A 23,773-nucleotide genomic window follows, 5' to 3' on the forward strand; every position below is an offset into this window, starting at 1 on the left:
TTTACAGAATTTTGAAGGCGCAATAATTGTGATGAAAAAGGCTTTCAGTAAACACAACAGGTATGAAAAAGTTATGTGTAGCAAGGAATACATACAATAAACATAGCTAACACATAGTTGTGGTTGGGTCAACACTTAAAAGGAGTACTGCCACGAAAATTTGACGGTTACACTGCATTGCAGGCACACCAGCATGTGGTGTGTACAACAGCAACCAGAACTGCAGCCTAAAATGAATCATGATTGAGTTTTGAAGTTAGTAAAAGCGCCAAATAGGAAAGCCAAGCAAAAAGCCGTGAGTTCATTAAGCAGGCTGCTTTCATGAGCAATTTATGTTGTGAGTTTTGGCCAGATCACCAGAGTAATATACAAGATGGACAATGCTGGTGGCGACACCTGATTTGGCAGAGCTTGCAGTCGCAGAGCCCAGCGCCCGAGCCGGCCAGTAGGATCCTTCAGTGACATAAGCCAACATAGTGCATGATGGTCAGTTATTACAGAGAAAATTATGCCATATAAATATGGGCGGAACTTTGAGACTGCCCAAACAAGAGTGAGACACTCATGCTCTGTAATGTAATAGTTGCGCTCAGCAGCTTTGAGGAGGCGGCTAGCGTAGGCGAAGACTCGGTCGTGTTCCTGTTGGCGTTGGGCTAGGACGGCTCCAATCCCGTGACCACCAGCATTGGTTCGGACTTCGGTCGGAGCGGATGGGTCAAAGTGAGCCAATATAGGTGGAGTCGTCAGAAGCGTGATTAGATGAGAAAAAGCAGCAACTTGGTCGGTACACCACGTAAACGGGACGTCTTTCTTCAGAAGCTCGAGCGATGGTTGCAAAATCTTTTACAAACCTTCTTAAGTAAGAACAGACGTTTTTAACTGACCGGGGTACAGGAAAACTGGTGACTGCACGAATTTTTTCCGGGTGCGGCTGCACACCAGATGCGTCGAGAAGTTGACCAAACACTGTAATTTGCCAGCGTCCGAAGTGGCACTTTGACGAGTTGAATTGAAGGCCTGCAGTGCGGAATATATCGAGGATAGCTGACAACCGCTGAGGGTGGGTCTAAAATGTTGGAGAATATAAAACAACATCGTCAAGATAACATAGACATATTGACCATTTGAACCCTTGTAGCAGAGAGTCCATCATGCGCTCGAACGTGGCTGGGGCGTTGCATAGCCCAAACGGCATGACCTTGAACTGATATAGGCCGTTTGCAGTTAAAAATGCAGTCTTCACTAGGGCTTTTTCGTCGACAGCAATCTGCCAGTAGACGGAATGTAGGTCTATTGAAGAAAAGTATCGGGTGCCATAGAGACAATCGAGAGCGTCATCGATTCGGGGTAGAGGGTGAACGTCCTTTTTCGTGATTATATTCAGATGGCGGTAATCCACGCAAAAGCGCCACGTGCCATCTTTTTAACGAGCATAATGGGGGACGCCCAAGGGCTCGAAGAGGGTTCAATGATTCCCTTGGCTAACATCTTGGTGACTTCTTGTTGAATTACTTTACGCTCGGTGGCAGACACCCGGTATGGTCGCCGATGAATGGGATGAGAATCACCTGTGTTAATGCGGTGCTTGACGAGTGGACGGCTGTCTATATCGAATATGTCGCGGTATGAAGCCAGAAGACGGCAGAATGCGGCTGACTTCTCAGGTTCGAGGTTCGGGGCGATCATGGAGCGTAAGGTTGCATCCAAGCACTTGGTATCCTGCGAGTGACGTGGGTGATCGGGACATACGTCTACCGCAAAACAGGTGACGTGGTCGTCAATTAAGGGTCTTAGCGTGGCGACGGATATTCTTTGAGGTAGCACTTGTTTTATAAAACCGAAATTGATAACAGGTAAATATGTTCGGTTAGAGGCCATGGTTAACACGGAGTGTGGGACAGTAATGTCACGCGCCAGGGGAACATCCAGAATAGGCGTCACAATATAATCACCGTCGGGCACAGGAGAGGGTGTTGCCAATTCAACGAATGTGAGAGCTTTAGGTGGTATCCGGAAGATGTCAGTGGTGCACTGTTCAGGAGTTCAGGGTGGGAATTCAGGAGAAGAGGAAGTTCTAAACAGAGAGTGCCGGCAGAACAGTTAATCAGGGCAGAATGCGTCGATAAGAAGTCCATACCGAAGAAGACGATATGAGGGCAACTGTCGAGCACGGTAAATAAAACAGGAACATGGCGGCCGGGAAGGCTAATACGAGCGGTACACATTCCAATGAAAGCTACAGTTCCACCATTGGCAACACGGACGGCTTGTGTTGCGGCAGGCGTGAGTACTTTTTTTTAGGCGGCGACAGAGACGAGCACTCATTATAGACACCTGAGCTCCAGTGTCAACTAAAGCCGTCAAAGAAAGACCGTCCACATGCACTTCCAGCAAGTTCTTATTAGTAAGTAGCGTCAACAAAGGATTCGGGTCAGTCGCACTTGATGCAGCACTACCTCCAGGAGCTGCATAATCTAATTTTCCATCAGGAAAGATCCATAGTTAGTCGGCGATGAATAGCGGTGGGGTAGGAGCGACAGAGAAGGATGGCGTTGCAGTGACGGTGCACGCGCACCAGAGCGGCTGTTAGGTGTGTCGGAAGCAGGATACTCACGGCTGGGCGAATACCGATGGGGGTCCTCGTATGGCCGAGAAGAAGAAGAAAATTATCTCTAATGAGGGGGGGGGGGGGTCCAAGTGCTGCGGCAATAGCGGGAGACGTGTCCAACTCAGTGACAGCGGAAGCTGATTGGCTTGTCGTCTGCTGTTCTCCACACAGTCGGATTGCGGGATCTGGGCAGAGTGTATGGTTCGTGGCGTGGTGCATTTATTGGCATCGGTCTATAGCCCAGTCGTGAGATGGAGCAGGTGACAGGAAAACCAAGGTTAGCAATTTCTTGTTGCACGACTTCCATAACTAAGACCACTGGAGGTGTTTGCACGGTGCCCTAGTCGAGTGCAAGTGCATGAAACGGCGCCGGACAGGCCGCCTCAAGCTCGCGCCGAATGATGCGTGTGACATTCACGTGCAAGGGTGCTGCAGCACTGAGATCGGTACAGGTTGACGTGACAGCCGTGTTAGGGAGCCGTGAAAATTGAGGCCGAACTCGGCGGTTTTTGGCCATTTCAAAGCGGCGGCATTCCTAAATTATGATATCGACGGTCGTGACATTGTTGTACACGAGCAAGTTGAAAGCGTTGTCCGCGATACCCTCGAGTATGTGGCCCCCCTTGTCACTCTCGGTCATTTGCTCGTCCACTTTGTGGCACAACGCGAGCACGTCCTGTATGTACGAGACATACGACTCGGTTGATGACTGTACTTGGGTGGCGAGTTCTTGTCGTGTGGCCGTTTGTCGACCGGACAGGTCCCTAAAAATGTCGCGTAGTCGGTCCTTGAAGATGTCCCAGCTGGTGAGCTCGGCCTTATGAGCGTCGAACCATACACACGGGGTGGAATCCAAGTAAAAGCTTACGTTGGCGAGCATCATGGTTGGGTCCCATCGGTGAGACAGGCTAACGCGCTCGTACATGCGGAGCCAGTAGTCGACGTCAAGGCCAGGCGGAGCGGAGAATGTACCGGGATCACAGGGGTGGGACATCGCTAGGTACGTAGTAGCTGGCGCTCCAGGTGATTGCGGTGAGGGAGTGTTGTCATTAGAAGCCATCGCCGGAGGCTGGACAGTGCGGTCACTGCGAAGCTTCGTGGTGAGGATGGGGACTGTTCCACCTCCACCAAATATGTTACGGAATAGAGACGCCATATTGACGAGGCTGTGGATGAAATATATTTCAAACCAGCAGCAGCAGCGGTGTGACCGGTAGACCAGACATTGAGCGGAGACCACTTTTCGTCTTCATTAAGCGGGCTGCGCTCATAAGCAATTTATGTCCCGAGTTTTGGCCAGATCAAGAGAGATGTATACGAGATGGACAACACTGGTCGTGACACCTGATTTAGCAAAGCCTATCTAGAGACCCAGAAACCTGACATTGCAGTGACTTATCTGCTAACTACCCCTCTGTAAAACATTGACGTTGAGACTATCATGAACTAACACTATTCTCATTACTTTTTTTTTCCGACAAAAACAGGGACAAGGCTGAAAAGAAAAAAATTATAGTGTAGTGGGTCGAATTGCCACAAGATGCCGCTACTGGCTCCACTGCTGCCATCACGGAGGAAGGAAAAAGGTAAGGAGAGGGCATGCCCAGCCGGCGCAGGGCGTAAAAAATGTGGCGGAAATGACATCAAGGCGGCCATATTCAGAAGGCACAATGGCGGCGTTGTTATGGTTACGTGTTGCGCAGTGAAGCTGGTCTAGCAGTGAGCGGCCGCGGCTGGCGGCGGAATGTGTGCCTCCCCAGGTCTTGTGCTGAGCCGTGGCGGACAATATCTGTGCTCTGCGCCGCGTTATTGGTTACGCAGTGTTCGTCTGGCTGTTACATTACTCTTAGCAACGTTTACAAATCTCTTTGTCCATCACGGGGTTTCAACAGTGCGTAGAACAAGTGCTTATCCATGTGTCGTGCGGCGGATGACGCGGATGAAGCAGTTAGTGTTCAGCGAAATGGCGTTGAGCACCATGACGAAGCTGAATGACGACGAACGCCTTGCAGGTCAGTGACGGTTGAGCAGTGCTCCTGCTTGTGACAACGGACGACGCTGTTGAGCCCAGCAAGACGCCGTGAGGACCATGTGTACATACGTAGTTTCGTGTTGTGTGTGTACAGTAACAACTTGCATGTGCGTATTAAAACACCTTTTCTGTTCCGCTTGGTACACTCTCCACCAGCATTGCATGTAATCTCAACGTAACAGCAACCACGTTCAACTGTCACTAGCACCGTGCTCAGTCACCGCGGTCGCAGAATGCTGACGCAGGTGAGTTTCACGCGGAACACGGACACAGTGGCAGGACGCTGCGTCAGTCGCGTGGCGGAATGCAACCGTAGAAGGCGCACGACCGATCGTGTTGTCTGTAAAGTTGCTGAATTAATGACGTGAAAGCACTCGCCGTTGTCAGTGCATCTAGCGCGCGTTCTTTCGTAGTTGCTTCGTTGTCAGCGAGCTGTTACTCTTTGTTATTACTCGGACGAAGCGATTTCGCTGAAGGTGTCCCGCTGGCTCTGAGTGATGAGCCCAGTTCCATTAGTTTCGGATCGTCACGACACACGCGCTGCGCAGCCCACGTGCTCTCCGAGCCGGAGAGGGAGTCGCGCCTTCTGCTTCGCATTCATATGTAAACAAGAGAGAGAATTTGCCTACTCAATATGGCCGACTTCCGGCTTCATCGCGGCTTCACAACGAGTGACGTCAGGGCCTCTCCTTACCTTTTCCTTCCTCCGTGGCTGCCATCAACCACACTGGTAAAGGTGTAGCGCGAACGTTAGAAAAATCTATAAACAAACTACAGCTCTCTACCACATTGTGGACAGATAACCGTTTTGAGCTCCGCCATATGTACATGGAATTTGCATACATTTACAACGCAGCATTGCCTCATGTCACTGAGTCAGTAAAGCATAAATTATGGTACTTACATGTAACACACACACTGTTATACGATACCCATGTTGTGATTTAACTGCTTTCTTAATTTACTTCTGAACATGCGACTGTATAAATGACAGGAGCAAAAATGTTTTCAGCAAGTCAAATACCGTGGCTGCTGAAACAGAACGACCGACTGACCAATGTTCAACTGTTGTTCACACGGAACCCTTCTCCACTTCAGTCCTCAAGGTTCTCACTTGAGTATTTAATACTACCACCAAGATCTGCACTAGCGATGGCTCCAGGCAGGGTCACGCCCGACACCTTCAACGCACACCGCTTCAGTCCTCTTACTCGTCATGGCTTAGCACACCCTCATTTCATGCTTCTCGGCCAATGACGGCAGGGGATAGACGCAACGCTCTAGGGTCATCCATTCACAGGGCTAGCTGATTTCGCAGGCGAGTTCTTACACACTCCTTAGCGGATTCAGACTTCCTTGGTCACCGTCCTGCTGATCTTGTCCAATTGAGTTAAATAGCTACCTCAGTTGGATAAGATCAAGGTGACAGCCTTGGGCGAGATTCAAAAAGAGAATGGTGCTTTTCTCACCGCATTTTTTTATGATGCTGTCACATGGTGCACTGCTGGTCGTGACTAAACCCAACCCTCACCAAACTGCTGAACAGTGACTGGCTCTCTTATGCAGCTTGTGTAAAGAAGACAATCATGATAAAGAAGTGTGGTCTACATCAGGCCCAACTGAGATCAAATGTGACCGTGTGACACTGGTGTTACACTCTTCCCAGCTCCATGGCCATTCACCACACTAGATAAGACCTCTAGCCTGATGATCAAGAAAACAAGCACTAGAAGCACTCAACAGCAGAAGAAAAAGCAGCATTGATGACATGGCAGATGGCGGCAAGTGACATTACCAGTATTTGCGGTCACCTGATAGTATTCTTTCTTGAGCAGACCAAGCATGTCACAGGGCCCTCAAATACTGCTTGAAATCAAAAACTTCTTCCGACCATAGCGTAAGAGCACATAATTTAACTTTCATCTTGTTCTCAGACAAAAGTGCTATGACAAATGAGACAGTAGCTACTAAGAAAAAATTAAATACTGAGGTTTACAAATTTTGTGCTGGCTCTTCAACTATGGGTGCAAATGAAAAAAAAAATGGTTTATGCCGTTGTTTTCATTGCAGGGAAAAACATTAAGGGAGTGTAAGCACATGTCAAGCTGTATATTTTGGTCGTTTGGTGATATTATTGGCTGAAGTTGGGACATGGCATTACAAGTGCACATCTTGTCATGCTGATGATATCTTGTCAGCCTATCAATATGCCCACTCTGTCGAGCTATGACGACTCATTATGTGACCTGCCGGCCGGGAAAAAACACCACTTACCTAACATAACCTTCTGCACTCGTTACAGTAGGCGTGCTAGCTCAAACACTAGGACTAACGGATGTGGATGTAACATGCGGCACTTACTTCATTATAGAGCACAAAAAGCAGCATCTATCGCTCCGTCAAAACTAAACAAAAGTAAGTGCTGCAGTTAAAGACCCCTCACTAATTGCATCTTCTTTTGTATATCCTACTGTCCATGGCTGTTACACTCTATAAATACAAGGTTAAAATTTGATTCCTGACTAGATGAAGGTCCTTGACATGCACATATTACTCCTTAGAAGCATGCCACTTGAGATCTCTCAAAAGCTATGAACCAAAGCATTAGATATAGCAGCCAGCACCTGTTCGAACCACCACTAGTGAGAATATGTACTTACATGCATCTGAACATGCATAGACACATATGTGCTATAGAAATTTAATGAGAAAGTGTACTTAAACAGGTGGTGGTCACATAACCTGAACAGAAATGAATGTCACGTACAATATTATAGACCGATTGGTTATTGACACATTGTCATAGAAGGCAGCAATCTACATCGTGCCACTTCAGAGTTCTCAGTATTTTGTAGTCGCTGATTTGTCCAAGTTACTGGTAGGCTAGTAACCTATGCCCTTTTACTCTGTTTTTCTATTTTGCCAGCATCACTACTACGAGATCAAGAGTTCACAGGAACATCCCACTAGACACCAATGTGGTTATTTCCTAAATGTAACTGAGCAAACCACTAGTCATTTTTTTCCAATCAGTACAAAACAAAAGTGCAAGAACTGAACCTGTAACAGAAACTATGCTATATATTACTGCCTCTAGGGGTGGAAGTGGGCTTCAGTATTTTGGAGCAGCTTTGGGAGAAGGAATAATGCAGTTTTGGAGCAGCCTTAGAGCAGTAAAAAGAGAGCTTTGTAGCAACTCTGGAGCAGCAAAACGGGTTTTTTGAAGCATCTAAATTCAGTTTTGGGAAGATTTTTCAGGCAACACATCATTCTTAATTGGAATTTTCGCTTTCTGACAAACACAAAACATTTCAGTGGTTTTTACTAAGCATGCAATGCTGATCAAGTGACCAGGCTTACCCTAAATTCACGTATATTGTTACGGGGATTACAAATACACAGAAGAGAGAAACGAGTGTATTTGCAATATTTACAGGTAGGTGTGACACCCCAGGGCTGCTAGGATCTCGCGCGCCTAATTCACTTCTTCTTCATTGATGTATCTACGACGGCGGAGCCATACCCACTGCCTCGCAACAATATTGAACCTTAAAACATCAAAAGTGAAAGTGCAGCAACTCAAATAAAAAACATAGGCGGCATTCCGGACAGCTACTAGACCTCAAACGAACGAAAAAAATCAATGTTAAAATGTTGTGATGTTCAGAAATGTGATTAAAATGCCCCATTCAAAATGAACAGCAACTCAAGGCTAGATATGAGCTACTGTGTAAAAAAATTTATCTTCATACTAAACCTATAGGGCTCTATAAAAAGCAATGTTAAAACGTATGTACCCATAATTGAATTGTCACAGCCAACATGAGAACCACGAGGAAATTTAGATGCTGTCGCTGCGCCACTGCTAAGCAATTAAGTAAAATTTTTTGTTACGATAGAAATTATATGGCACACAACGAGTTTTCGTCACCGTCGCCATGTTCAGTGTAAACTACTATAGGTACCATTTCACGTGCATTGCACGTTCGACCCGCGTGTAAAATTGCGCAAGCTGGGGTGATGAGCGCTGCTGAAGCCAAGATTAAACGAGATCGCTGATTTTCCTCTCTTGGAGGTCGTACGCAATAGCATCCCATCAGGTGTCAGAACTGCCATCGATTGCTCAAGCAGAGAGAAGATGCACGCCCGTCTCACTTTGATGATTTGATATGTGGGGTTTAACGTCCCAAAACCACCATGTGATTATGTTAGACGCCGTAGTCGAGGGCTCCGGAAATTTCGTCCACCTGGGGTACTTTAACGTGCACCCAAATCTGAGCACACGGGTCTATGGCATTTTCTTCTCCATCAAAAAATGCCCTCGCCACAGCCGGGGTTCGAGCCTGTGACCTACAGGTCTGCAGCTGAGTACTTTAGCCAGTAAACCACCACGGCGGGGACACGAGCCCGTCTTAAAGGAGAACTCCGGTGTTTTTTCGATATTGACTGATTTCAATAAAACTTTCAACATACGCTCGCGTTGGTACTGTGCTGATATGTGGCGAATTATACAACCACAAGTGATTTAGTTTTTTAGAAACAACTTTCGAATTTGGTAGCTGATTCTGGAATCACACTTGTAAACGCGGACCACCCTGTGCACATGTCAGGGCCTACTCTTTTTTCAAAAACCTCATCTTTCCCAGCATACGGATGCAGCGAACGCTTTCTTCTACGAGGTGACGACAACGCGAGCGAGACAGTTAAGTTTTGTCAGCTCCATACAGCGTATTAGTAGTCGTTGCCATCGGGTCTTACAATATTGAGCAACGACAAAATCGCTTCGGGGCATGTCAGATGCTTCAGGCGGGAGGGTCGAAATCTATGCTTCCTCGCTGAGTACCTGTAATCATCACTGAACTTCCCCTGGTAACTTCAGATGAGCCGCACAACTTGATTGGGCGTCAGATAACATCACCAACTTGTTTTTCGCGCATCAAAAGATGATGCGCGAACGGTGTGGCGCAAGATTTAAGCATTATCCGAAATCAGTAGTTTGATATGGACGCCGCTGCGTCCTTTGAGTATCCCACGATTGTTGTTCTGAAGATGATAGAACTGTGGACTAAATTTGGCGTTGCACGTGCAAATTGCCGTTTAGGCGTGACTTGACGCAGCAGGTCAGATTGGCACAGCATGGCGCACCACTTCCCCTCCTGTGCCTTGCTATCACAATCACAAGCTTCGCTGTTGACTCGTACTCACCCCCCCACAAAACCTTAATAAGTAAATACGGCTTGCCAAAGAACTTATTCCTTGTTAACAGGTGCTCTTGAAAGAATCAAATGCAATGCTAGTCATGCTATTGCAATTCCATTCGAATGAAACTTTAAATGCAGCAGTTCGTTTCGTTTCTTCGTGTATCTGACAATAGGTGTAGTGTGTGGGTCTGTAGCTTCTGAGAAGTATCATTTCATTTCACGCTGCCTAAATAATGAATGTCAAGTACCTTGATACAGTTTAATGGCAAAATCCACATCCCAGCCTTGTATGTATTGTGCCTTGCTGTGACCACTGTTTTTCTCCACACAATAACAAGATTTCACAATAATCTTCAATAATGCACTTCAATGGCAACCCAATAAAAAATTTATGCTCAATTTCAGAATGTGAGTCTTATGTACACATGTACACCCATTAAAAACTTGTATGAGCCATGAGAGCGTATGTCAAAATTGTCCTCTAGTGGCAAGCTGTCTGTTGTTAAGAGCACTGCACTGTCAAACACATGGCAAGAGCAATGCTCTTAATAAGCTCGCCACTAGACGTCACAAATAGCAATTTAAAGCACTTCTGTTGCCCATTTACACCAGATCATGGTTGTACAACAATTTCAAAAGTGGGCAGCAGCACGAAAATCAAGGACGCAAATGAACAACTGACAATACACTGAGCGCTGAAATCAATGTGATAATTGGCCAATCAATTCAGTCTTAGTAATCTTGAGCCAGACTTATATGCAGCACACCACAAAGCCACAGCATTTTGTTCTATGTAGACGGAACTTTATATGTGGTTATTTGTTCCCTCTGAACAAAGTGCTAAACACAAAGTGAAAAAATGCATTATGTGACACACGCTGACGGCTGCTGCAATATTTCGAGCTGAGTAGTTCATATCAGACAAGTTATATCGAACTTGAATGAATTCTAGCTACTAAGTATCAGTGAGTTAAACTCGTTCGTTTAAACCGACGACACGTAAATAAGGCAATAGTGGCAGTTTAGTGCTGACCATGTCACGGAAAGATGACAGGTAATTTTTCCGCGCATAAGCTTTCACCGAAATATCCGTACAAAAGTACACAGAGAGAAAGAGAGAGGAATGGGATATAAAGGGCACAGGACGGCAATTCAGATATAAGAGCGCGGAATTGCGGACAGAAATCGCACTGTGTGAACATGCATATTTGCGGTTCAGTCTCCTTACAAAAATTTAACAGCAATAAAGGTTAACCAATACACAAGCAAGAACAGCATACCTACTAAGGTATGCTGTTCTTGCTCACACCTACTAAGTAAGAACAGCATAACCCCCCCCCCCCCCCCCACGGAAGAAACAGCAAGCTAATGACCTTCATTATTAGTGAATCAACACAGAAACAAGACGGTGAACACTGAGATGTGATTCAGGTGAGAAGCCGGCGAGGATGTGACGGCTTACCGTTGGACTACTAGTGGCGGTGTCTGGATTTTCGGAAGATTCTGCCATTCTTCCACGGGCACCTAAAGAAACAAGTAAATAAGGGATGTCATCTCAGCAACATCACAGGCAATACGAAACTATTGTTGGCAACTGTAAACACAAAGGGAAACAACGAGTTCGTCTCGCTGCCGAGGCTCTTTATGGCACAAAGTACACCCTATTCGTTATTTAAGGTGTTGCGACAGTCATGGTTCATTTGCTATTGCGTTGACGAAAACAAACCAACGAGATAACGATTTCTTCATCAAAATGTTGATGTTACTCTTCAAGTACTCGAAGAACATGGCGTATGGCACTCGTGGCACCAACGTAACAATCATAAATGTTTCTTCCAAACGAAAAGTTCACACTATGATATGTAATATGTAAACATAGCTGAGATATATAAACACACCTGAGGCGAAAAAAAATGTACATACGAAGCGTAGCACTTCAACTGTAGCACATCGCGATGCTGTTCTACACGGAGAAACTGTTTGACATGGTGTTCTAGAACGCTCTACCACAGAACAACTACCAAATGGTAGTGTTTAGGTGTTCTCTGCACCTACCGCAGAACACCTACCAGAGTCTACCGACTCGAGGCTTGGGATGTTTTGTGGCTTGTGCATTGGGCCCAACGTTGCCTGCACGTGACAGGTGTCGGCCAAAGAACACCTGGTGAATCGTGATTTTTTTTCTTAGCTTTTTTTTTCTTCACTTTATACATTTGCAAAAAGAAACAATCGGGACAAATGTACAGTATGGTCCACTCTTGGAGGGAACGCGGCAACGCGTGGCTGGCGGCGAGATTTGTAAACACAGCGCATGCACATAGACGCGAAAGGGTGGGGCTTGCCGCGTTTCGTCTGCTACTTTCCAGTCCGCCGCTAGCAGTGCGCTGGATAGCGCGTTCGCTTTTCCGTGATGCGATTCATGTCCCCGCTACTCTCCCTGCTCCTCCCCGCTTAATCAGCGCTCAGAAAAAAAGTGCCGTACGTTTGTTGTTGTGCTTTCTCGACAGCTTTGTTGCGATTCCATTCATGGCCACAGCATCCGATTTCAGAATACAGGCGAAACGCGAAAAAAAAGCCATGTGTTTAAGTACTTAGGAAAATGTTAAGGAAACACGTGTTTGAATATACTTCATTGTATTCCACTACGGCGGGGCACAAAATTATGTAATTATTGTGGATTGCCATACCCAGCAAATGTTATAACTCGCGTTTTCTTCGTTGATGCGGAAACAAGAGAAGCTCCTTACTAGGAATTTGCGATAGCGTTCACTTTACCAAAAATAATTACGTTTCACCAATACGCGCGCTGAAAAACTGCGTACGTAGAACACCACGGAGTAAACAAAGAAAACATTATTCCTAAAATCTTTGTGGCAGATAGGTCGAGTGAGGTCAGATCTGTTGATTGATTGATATGTGGTGTTTAACGTCCCAAAACCACCATTTGATTATGAGAGACGCCGTAGTGGAGGGCTCCGGAAATGTCGACCACCTGGAATTCTTTAACGTGCACCCAAATCTGAGCACACGGGCCTACAACATTTCCGCCTCCATCGGAAATGCAGCCGCCGCAGCCGGGATTCGAACCCGCGACCTGCGGGTCAGCAGCCGAGTACCTTAGCCACTAGACCACCACGGCGGGGCGAGGTCAGATCTGTGGCCTCGAAACATTTGATGAGTGCAAAGGTAATGAAACACATCTGTGTAAATAAAATAGGACTACGAATAAAATAGGACTAAAAATAAAATACAGATCCGTGTAAGCAAAATAGGACTACGCGTGACAAAACCAGGCACTCATAAAATTACGTTCGTCATGCTGATGATTACGTTGGTAACGAGAAAGTGGCCTTGTCGTGATGGCAGTGACAGCATGCTGGCTCCATTGTTTGGTGTACAACTCGACTATTTGAAGCCTTTCATTCTCAGGTACTCTAGACATGCCGCTTTTAAGAACTAGTTATGCCGAAAATGTGATCTGGGAGTGAATACGCCCCAAGCTGTGGAATTCTGTGAAAGCGATAACAAAGCCCATCACTCGCGTAGCCTGGTGTAAGTTCTCGCAAAATATGCAATGGTAAGCTTTCCAAACGCTCTTCGAGCCAGCCAGCCACTTTTGATAACAGACATAGAAATCGATGGTCGATGAAGTGAGCCAAGCAAGCTTGTCGCTAGCGCGCGCCGAGCGTAGGGCGGGAAAGTAGCAGACGACGCGGGCAGGTACCGCCCTTGCGATTCAGCGCGCATGCTCCGCATTTCCAAATCTCGCCAGCAGTTGGCGCCCCGCGGACCACCGGCCACACGCTTGCGTGTTCCCCCTAGCAGTGAACCGTACTGTACCAATGCCTCCTCTAGAACATGCCTGCCGCATGAGAAGAAAAAACGGCTGCCACACCCTTTCCCTCCTTCATTTTAGAATGTTCTCGGTCGCTAGCGTCACCTGTGGCGGACGGTGCAACAACGCAACACTTTGCATAGCCTCCGAAATAGCAGTGTACAGTTGCAGGCCTCGAACAACTCTCAACTGACGCGCCCCTAGGGGCCGCAGATGAAAAAGACTTAGCTGGTACCGCCCGCTGCGGTGATGGATGGATGGACGGACGGACGGACGGACGGACGGACGGACGGACGGACGGACGGATGGATGAATGGATGGATGGATGGATGGATGGATGGATGGATGGATGGATGGATGGATGGATGGATGGATGGATGGATGGATGGATGGATGGATGGATGGATGGATTGATGTGGCTGCAGCCTTTAGATTGGGTGGCGGCTAGCGCCATCTAGCCGTACTACTTAGTCAACCAAAAATTTGATTTATCTTTTTTTTTCTTTTAAATAGTGAAGTTCAGGACTGGTACTTTGCAGTGAATGGTTTAATTTTCACTCGTGCCTTGACTTTAGCCACCAATCACATAACCTCCTTCTAGTTAAGTCTACCCGCTTAAAGTCTATTGTGCCCTCCCGGTTCCTAAACCCCAGTGCTTTGAAAAACTCTTCGCCATCATCCTGAACTATAGGGTGAAGCCCTTTACAGAGCATTGTCAAGTGTTCGGCAGTTTCTTCTTCCTCTCCACACGCACTGCATACTGTGTCTACCCCTTCATATTTGGCCCGATATGTCTTGGTTCGCAGTACTCCCGTCCTGGCAACGGGAGAACTACCCCGAGTATTATCATGGATCCTTTTCTTGGCAATTTCCTGCTTAAAAGTTCGATAGATATCTAGTCCGGACTTCTTAATCATGCCCATTCTCCACATGTCAGTCTCCGTTTCCTTCACTTTCTTCTTAACCGATAGTTCTTTTTGGTTTGGCCACCTGCTGTTTTCTAAGTATTTACCAGTCAATCTCCTGGTTCACTTCCTCCATTTTGTATCGACATTCTTCATGTACAAGTAGCTGAAAACTTTCCTAGCCCAACGCTCCTCCCCCATTTCTCTCAATCGCTTCTCAAATTTTATCTTGCTGCTAGCTTCCCTGCCCTCAAATGATGTCCATCCCATATCATCTTGTACTCCCTGATTTGGTGTATTACCGTGAGCTCCTAAAGCAAGCCTACCTATTCCACGTTGCTTAATTTCTAATCTTGCTTGAACTTCTGATCTCATGCACAAGACCGCATTGCCGAACGTCAGCCCAGGAACCATGACCCCTTTCCATATTCCTCTCACAACATCATAACTATTGTAATTCCACAGTGCCCTATTTTTTATCACTGCTGCATTCCTGTTACCTTTAGTCGTCACGTATATTTCGTGTTCCCTCAGGTACTCGGTCCCATTGCTTATCCATACGCCCAGATATTGGTATTTATCTGTTATCTCTAGCGTGACCTCCTGTATTCTAAGCTCACTACCTTCGTTGTCATTGAAAATCATGACTGCTGATTTTTCCTTACTGAATCTAAAATCAAACCTATCTCCCTCATTACCGCAGATGTCCATCAATCTCTGCAAATCTTTCTTGTTGTTGGCCATTAGCACTATATCATCTGCGTAAATTAATGCTGGTAGTGCCTGAACAATAAGTTTTCCTTGTTTGACTAAAGAGATGTTGAAGCCCAGTCCGCTTCTCTCTAATTTGGCCTGTAATCCTTGTAGGTACATCATGAATAATAAGGGTGACAGGGGACACCCCTGCCTAAGCCCCCGTTTTACCTCTGCAGGCTGGATACCTGTCTTTCCTACTTTATAACTACCTTGTTACCTTTATAGATGCCCTTTAAAAGATTAGTGACTACATGTCCCACGCCTAGTGTGTCCAATATTCCCCACGATTCCTCTTGAACCACGCTATCGTACGCTCCCTTGATATCCAAAAATGCTAGCCACAGGGGCCTGTGTTCCTTTTCTGCTATTTCGATGCACTGCGTCAGGGAGAACAGATTGTCTTCCAACCTCCTGTGTTTCCGAAACCCATTCTGCAGTTCCCCCAGCACCCCCTCATCCTCTATCCATGCCTGCAGTCTTTCCTTTATAATCTGCATCGCCAGCCTGTAGACCACTGATGTCACTGTTATAGGACGGTAGTTGTTTATGCCAGCCTTGTCCCCCTTTCCTTTATAGATCATGCTCATCCTGCTAAGTTTCAATCCATCGGGAACTTCACCATAGATTATTATTTTGTTCACTGCCTCTCTCAAAGCCTGCTTATACTTCGGACCTAATGTCTTTATCAGCATAATTTGAATGCCATTTGGGCCTGTTGATGTACTACTAGGAACCCTTTTCTCAGCCCTTTCCCACTCTCGTAGTGAAAATGGAGCCATTGCACCACTTGACTCGTCCTTGTCTATTGTGGTGCATAAAGTACTTCTTTGTCGCAATTTTTCTGTCACCCTTGTTCTTATATATTCAATAGCTTCGTCCCCTTCTAGCCTAGCACCTTGGGCTGTAGTTATAAATTTCTGCTCTAGGCTCGTCTCATTTCTTAGGGAGTTTAGATGGTTCCAAAATTTTGCAGCTGCCTTTGTATCTTTTTTATGTACTTCTATCAGCCACTGAGCTCCCTTTCTTCTAATCTTTTCATGGATCAGAAGGGATGCATCCCTTCTACAGCTTAGAAAGGTTTCCCATTTTCTTTCAACATCATCTGTCGGTTCACCCCACTGCTTAGCATGTCTGTGTTCCCTAGAGGCTTCCTGACGTTTTGCTATGGCTCTCTTAACTTCCTCATCCCACGAACTTTTGGGTTTGTGTCTTCTTTTCCGGGGTGACTTGTCATGCGTCTTAGCAAGCTCTAGCTCAAAGAGTCTAATTAGATTCGTGTATGTCTACACTGTCTTATTATCGTCCGTGATTACTTTCTCAATTTGTTTAGTGGCTAATTCAATTTGCCTTTCTGGATAAAAATATTCCTGTAGTTGCTCATCTTGTCTCCTTCCCACTTTCACTGCTCTTCCAAAACTTAGCTTGATACGTTTGTGATCACTACCCAGAATTCTGGAGCCTCCTTCATCTATGTGCATTCTCCTCAGCTTATCATACATCCTATGTGACATCAGCGCATAATCTATCGTCGACTGCAGCCTTCCTACCTCCCATATTATTTGCCCTTCACACTTCTCGGTACTGTTGCAAATGATCAAATCAAGCCTTTCACACATATCCATGATCATTTTGCCTGTCGGGTCGGTATACCCATCTATATCATCTATGTGCGCATTCATGTCTCCTAGTATAATTATCTCGCACTCTCTTCCTAACTCCTGAATATCCTTTGATATACACTCTACCATTGCCTGGTTTTCCTCTCTGGCCTTTGCTCCCGTCCACAAGTGCATGAAACCAAGGAGTGTCATTTGACCGGCCACTTTCCCTTTTAGACATAAATGTTCCTTGCACTCCTGCTTGACCCTTTGCCAGTCTGTACTTTATTGAATGAATGCCCCAATACCACCCCCCTTTCTGCTGCCTTCTGCTCTATTACAATATTCCCACGCGTAGTCCTGATTGTTCAGATGTTGTTCCATGTCCCTGAGATGTGCTTCTACAAAACCGTATACCATCGGCCTCTCTTCCCTTAGCTGTTCTTCTATCTCTTCCCACTTCAGCCTGTTAATACCAACCTGCATGTTATTATACCCTATGTCTGAATTGGCTCGGTGCTCGTGGCTACGTCTATTTATGCCCCGGACTCTACCTATCTTAGATATTGGTGCCACTTTGGAATCGTATCTAACCATACCACCTGTCGAAGAGTCTCCCTGGTTGTTTTCCTCGTTACTAGCTATCCTGCACTCCGAAGGACTCGCTTGCCCCCCAAAAAAGCTACTGCGTGTCCTGCAAGTCGCCAATCCACCTCATGACCTAGCCGCCCATCGAAGTGAATTCTGTCTTGTTGAAAACAACCCCACCTATGCACCTCTCTGTTTATTCCCACCACCTCAAAGCCTTTCTCTCGACTCATCCGCCATATCTCTTGGTTTGCGTTGACAACCGCTCTTTGCAGGTTGCTATCACGCACTGGTACCTCCAGTATCATGCTCTTTGTGCTCTTTGGTGATCTGGGCGGCGCCTCTATCGAATTAAGTTGTATGTGACTACAGTGTATTTACGCGCCACTATTAGGCCAGCTCAGCGGTTCTGAAGCATCATTGCTTTGTTTGTTTGTGGCCTGTCGACTCCAACACATTGCCTTTCAAAGGATTGTTCAAAGAAAACTTTTTTAGCCTGTGGATGATAACTACAGTAATGATTGCCAACCTACAACTAAATAATTTGCCACAAAAAAGATTTTTAATAAATTTACATTGATAATAGAATAAAGTGAGAAAATTGAAAATAATATTACAAATAAAAATAACTGGAAATGAGTGCTTTTAATATTGTCGCAACGTGCAAAGAACAGGACACAAGGCTTCCTTTCGACGTTAACAGCAAGGCTCTATTGGCACACAAAAACAAAGCGCAAGAGCAGATGCGCAACGTCGTCTTCCTCGAAAATGCCAGAGACCACCACACGTGATGCTGGCTTCTTCCTCCTTTCGTGCTTACGGCTAATAACCGTGACATTAGCCTCCCTCTCCAGAAGGCATCGTCCCGATGCTTCGTCATCATGGTGGAAGGTTTTGTAGTCACTCGCAGCCCACGGGTTCTTTCGGACAAATAAGGTTTCATCCGAACCACGTGCACAACTTCTTGTGCATGTCTTTGACGTCTTGAACAATGTGGATTGTCGGGAATCACCTCATAGCTAACATCACTGAGATGACGGAGGACTTTATACGGCCCAAAGTACCGTCTCAAGAGCTTCTCCGAGAGGCCACGATGGCGAACTGGGGTCCAGATCCAAACTTTCTGTCCTGGTTCATAGGAGACAGGTCGGTGACGAAGATTATAGCGCCTTGTATCATAGTCCTGGTGGCGACGAATACGTACGCGGGAAAGTTGGCGGGCTTCTTCAGCAAGCTGAGTTGTGTAGTCTGCACTTGTGTCAACGCCATCACTTTCATGCGGCAACATAGCGTCGAGCATGGTTGTGACGTCACGGCCATAGAGAAGGCTGAATGGTGTCATGCGTGTTGTCTCTTGTTGTGCCGTATTGTAAGCGAAAGTGACGTAAGGCAGTATCTCGTCCCAGCTTTTATGTTCCACATTGACGTACATGCAAAGCATATCCGCAAGTGTTTTGTTCAGCCGTTCCGTCAGACCATTTGTTTGTGGATGGTATGCCGTTGTGCGCCGATGAGATGTCCCACTTAGACTTAAAACAGTGCGTAATAGCTCGGATGTGAACGCTTTCCTCTGTCAGTTATTACTACAGAAGGAGCGCCATGCCTCAGGACTATATTCTCAATGAAAAACTGTGCTGCTTCACTTGCTGTGCCCCGCTCCAAAGCCTTGGTTTCGGCGTAGCGAGTAAGGTAGTCTGTCGCTACAATTATCCATTTGCGACCAGCAGCTGAAGTTGGAAATGGTCCTAGAAGATCCATTCCGACTTGAGCGAATGGAGTTTCCGGCACATCAATTGGATGGAGGAGCCCTGCTGGTTTGACGGCTGTCACTTTCCTACGTTGGCACTCAAGACAAGTCCGAACGTGCTGTTGAACGGTTGCCGTCAGTTTCGGCCAGTAATACTTCTGTCTCACTCGGCAAAGCATTCATGTGTGGACTAAATGACCGGATGTCGGTTCGTCATGGCACGCCTCTAGTACTTCTTTCCTGAGTGGTGTTGGGACGGCAAGTAAGTAAGTGTTGCCGCTCGGAGAAAAGTTCACCTTATCAAGGACCTCGTTGCGCAAACAAAGCGATTCTACCCCTCTTGCGAAGAGCTTTGGCATAGCAGATGTGCATCCCTCTAAGAAATCAATAAGGGGTTGCAACTCGGGATCGTTGCGTTGCTGCTGTGCGATTGTAGACGGGTTGACTACACCGACAAACGCCGCATAGTCATCATCTTCAGCATTCACGTCTTCTAATGGGGCGCGAGAAAGACAATCGGCGTCTTTATGTCGATTTCCGGATTTAAAAACTATAGCCATATCGAATTCTTGAAGCTTGAGGCTCCAGCGCGCCAATCGTCCTGACGGGTCCTTCATGTTCGTCAACCAGCAAAGCGAGTGGTGATCACTGATGACTTTAAAGGGGTGGCCGTATAAATATGAACGAAACTTCATGACCGCCCACACCACCGCAAGACACTCTTTTTCAGTGGTAGAGTAATTCTCCTCTGTACGGGAGGGAGTCCGACTTGCATAAGCAATTACTCGTTCAGCGCCATCTTGCCACTGAACGAGCACAGCTCCTAAGCCGACATTGCTGGCGTCGGTGTGAACCGCTGTCGGAGCGTCATCGTCGAAGTGTCCGAGAACTGGCGGGCTTTGAAGACGTTGTCGCAGCTCGTTGAACGCTTCCTGCTGCTCTTCACCCCACACAAACGTGACGTCTTCTCGGGTGAGTTGTCTTAAAGGTGACGCGATACGCGAAAAATTCTCAATGAAGCGCCGGTAATAGGCGAAAAGGCCTAAAAATCGCCGCACTGCCTTCTTGTCTGATGGCGTAGGAAAACTTGCAACAGTGGCTATTTTGTCTGGGTCAGGCCATACACCTTCACTGCTGACAAGGTGTCCCAAGAAAAGAAGCTCTTCGAAGCCAAAATGTCATTTTTCTGGCTTGAGTGTTAGTCCGGCCGATCGTATCGCTTGAAATACCATGTGTAGTCGCTTCAAGTGCTCGTCAAATGTCGCTGAAAATACAATTACGTCGTCGAAATATACTAGGTACGTTTGCCACTTCAGGCCTGACAGGACTGTGTCCATGAGCCGCTGAAACGTTGCCGGTGCGGAGCACAAGCCGAACGGGGGAACTTTAAACTCATAAAGACCATCGGGTGTCACAAATGCTGTTTTTTCTCGATCTATTTCGTGTCAACTTCTATTTGCCAATATCCGCTCCGTAAATCCATCAACGAAAAATACCGTGCATAGCGTAGTCGATCGAGAGAGTCGTCTGTACGAGGCAGCGGGTAAACGTCCTTTTTCGTAACCTGATTGAGCTTGCGGTAATCAACGCAGAAACGTAAGGTGCCATCTTTTTTCTTCACCAATACTACCCGTGATGCCCAAGGACGTTTTGACGGCTGAATAACGTCATCCTGAAGCACCCTTCGGACCTGACTTTCTATGGACTCACGTTCCCGTGGAGCTACTCGGTATGGGTTCTGCCGTATGGGTCTGGCCGTTTCATCCGTAATTATGCGATGTTTCGTCAACGGCGTTTGGCGAACTCTGGAAGTTGAAGAAAAACAGTCCTGAAATTCATTAATAAGCTTCAGAAGGCTTTGCTTCTGCGGGGACAGTAAACTTGGGCCAACGTCGACGGATAAAGTGGCTGACCCGGTGACATCGGCTTTCTCCACAGTCAAGCAGCTTGCAACCTCAATGAGCTCCTCGACGTACGCGACTGCCATACCTTTTGCAAGATGTCGTCGCTCAGTACTGAAGTTCGTAACCAGAACGTGCGTGTATCCGCAATTGAGGCTTACGACGGCTCTTGCAACAGATAAGCCATGGCTGAATAGCAATGCTGGAATTTGTTCAGCGATGTGGTCGAAGTTGCCTGAGTGGTCGCATGTTACAGCTACGAGAGCACTTGAACGGGGTGGAAGGGTCACGTGATCTTCGAAGACGCGCAGATGTTTACGCCGCTGGTCGTTACATCTCATATCTGGAACTTGATGTGGGGCCATCAAAAATGTAACTGACCTGTCTGGAATGTCTATGACGGCGCCGTATTTACAAAGGAAGTCCATCCCCAAGATCAGGTCTTTGCAGCACTCGGACAAAATCACGAACGTGGCAACGAAAGCTGAATCACCAATACTAATTCTGGCAGTGCACTTTCCAGTTGGCGTCATCAGTTGGCCCCCCGCGGTTCTCATGTTAGGCCCTGTTTATGACGTTTTAACTTTTTTAAGCCAATCAGCAAGTTTAATAGATGATAGAAAAATCTGTGCAGTGTCTACTAGCGCTGTCACAAGGCGTCCGTCTATGTAAACAGCTATGTCGGCGCTTACGATTTCCTGTAGGGTCGGCGGCGTTGCATGGTTCGTCGTATCGTCGTATCGTACTGGTACTGGAGGTATTGCAGCATCTCTACGAGTGGCAACCTTCCCTCCAAAGGTCGCAGCTGTTAGTTTCCCCGATGAGGGCTTGGGTACCTGCCCCGGACAGCGTCGGCGTAACTACGACGGTTGGGCGAAAAGCTCGGCGAAGGTGTCGGAGAGCGGGGTCGATGATACAGAGCGGATGGCTGTCCCTGCGGGTGCGCGCTGTCACGTCGGGTGTCGAAACGAGGCCGTGAAAAAGTCGGCGCATAAGTCGGGTATCTTTCTTCACGATATGGGCAGATGCGGTAGACATGTCCAGCTTCTCCACAATTGAAACACAGTGGACGGCGGTCGACGGTGCGCCACAGATCCGTCTTCCGAACGAATGGTCGACTGGTAGGCACCCTCGGCGACCAAGTTGCAAGTGTCGGCGGAGGGTAGAACGGCGGGTAGAACGGAGTTTCAGTAGGTGCGTTATATTGCGGAGTTGTTGTCGTTGGTGGTGGTGGCGGCGGCGGTGGGTTGTAGACTGGTGGCGCCGGCGTGTTATAAGAATGAACCAGTGCAGACGAGTTGTGCGGCACTGGTGACGGACGACGGGTGGCTGCCGCATAGTTAATAGATCGCTGGGCTGGTAGTGATTCGGGCTGGGAAAATGCTTGCCTGATTTCCTGCCGCACAACTTCTCCAACTGAAGCCATCGCCCGTTCTTGCGGAGTCACAAGGAAGTTGCGGATCTCCTCACGAACAACCTCGCGAATAAGCTCACGAAGAGAACCGTCACTGCCGGCCGTCAGAGCAGAGACGCTGATTGAGGCACCGTTTGGTCGGTTGTAATAGCGACACCGTTGCTGCAGTGCGCGCTCGATAGCTATAGCCTCTTTGATGAATTCCGCAATGGTCGTCGGTGGATAGCGGAGAAGGCCGGCAAACAGCTGTTCTTTGACGCCTCGCATCAGTGGCGGAGTTCCTTGCCTTCAGGCATATCAGGGTCAGCCCGTCTAAATAGGCGCGTCATGTCCTCCGCAAACATGACGAACCTCTCATTCGGCTTCTGGACCCGAGACTCGATGAGTTGCTGAGCAAAGTCACGGCGGTCGTTGTTTGCGAAGGTGCTGAGAATCTGGCGGCAAAATTCATCCCATGAAGATAGCGTTGCTTCGTGGTTCTCATACCACGTACCAGCGCTGTCTGCTAAAGCAAAGTAAGCACGTGAAAGCTTTAGCTCGGTGGTCCAGCGGTTTGCCTTAGCGACTCGCTCATACTGGGCTAACTAGTCTTCAACGTCCTCATACGCCTCACCATGGAATGTTTCCGGAATCTGAGGCTGCTCAAAAGTCAGCTGGGAAGCACCTACAGTTGCCATTTCTCCAGGTAGAGTGCTATGCTGGGAAAGTTCCAGGGGAATCGCCTCAGGACTAAGGCATCGCTGTCGGCAATTGTAGTGGTGGACAGGTGTATCCACTGAAGGAACGGGTTCCGGTGTCGGACTTGAAATGCCGGACCGCAGAGGAGTCCCGAGCACCAGTCGTAGAAGCCCAGCACCTCCACCAGTGTCGCAACGTGCAAAGAACAGGACACAAGGCTTCCTTTTGACGTTAACAGCAAGGCTCCATTGGCACACAAAAACAAAGCGCAAGAGCAGACGCACAACGTCGTCTTCCTCGAAAACGCCAGAGACCGCCACACGTGATGCTGGCTTCTTCTTCCTTTTGTGCTTACGGCTAATAACTGTGACAATATAAAGAAAGTCTCAAAAGTTTGAGCTGACCTGACAGCTGAGTTTACCTCACCCAATGAAATTCAGAATGTGTGTCCTACATTTATTCATATTTATATTTAAATAAAGGTATTTTAGTACATATAAACTAGAGATT

At 47.2% G+C, this 23,773-nt stretch overlaps 1 protein-coding gene across 7 annotated transcripts in view; it reads right to left on the bottom strand.

Annotated features, from left to right (window-relative positions):
• Window positions 1-23,773, bottom strand: part of LOC119185246 (uncharacterized) — a 312,525-nt gene that overhangs the window by 282,978 nt on the left and 5,774 nt on the right. For all 7 annotated transcript variants that reach the window (XM_075879550.1, XM_075879553.1, XM_075879554.1 and 4 more), the window contains exon 2: window positions 11,304-11,365. In XM_075879550.1, coding sequence (XP_075735665.1) covers window positions 11,304-11,351 — 48 coding nt within the window. In that variant the 5' untranslated portion in view covers window positions 11,352-11,365. The remainder of the gene's footprint in view (window positions 1-11,303; window positions 11,366-23,773) is intronic.

This window comes from Rhipicephalus microplus, chromosome X, assembly GCF_043290135.1.
Source record: "Rhipicephalus microplus isolate Deutch F79 chromosome X, USDA_Rmic, whole genome shotgun sequence".
Classification (NCBI taxonomy): Eukaryota; Metazoa; Arthropoda; class Arachnida; order Ixodida; family Ixodidae; genus Rhipicephalus; species Rhipicephalus microplus.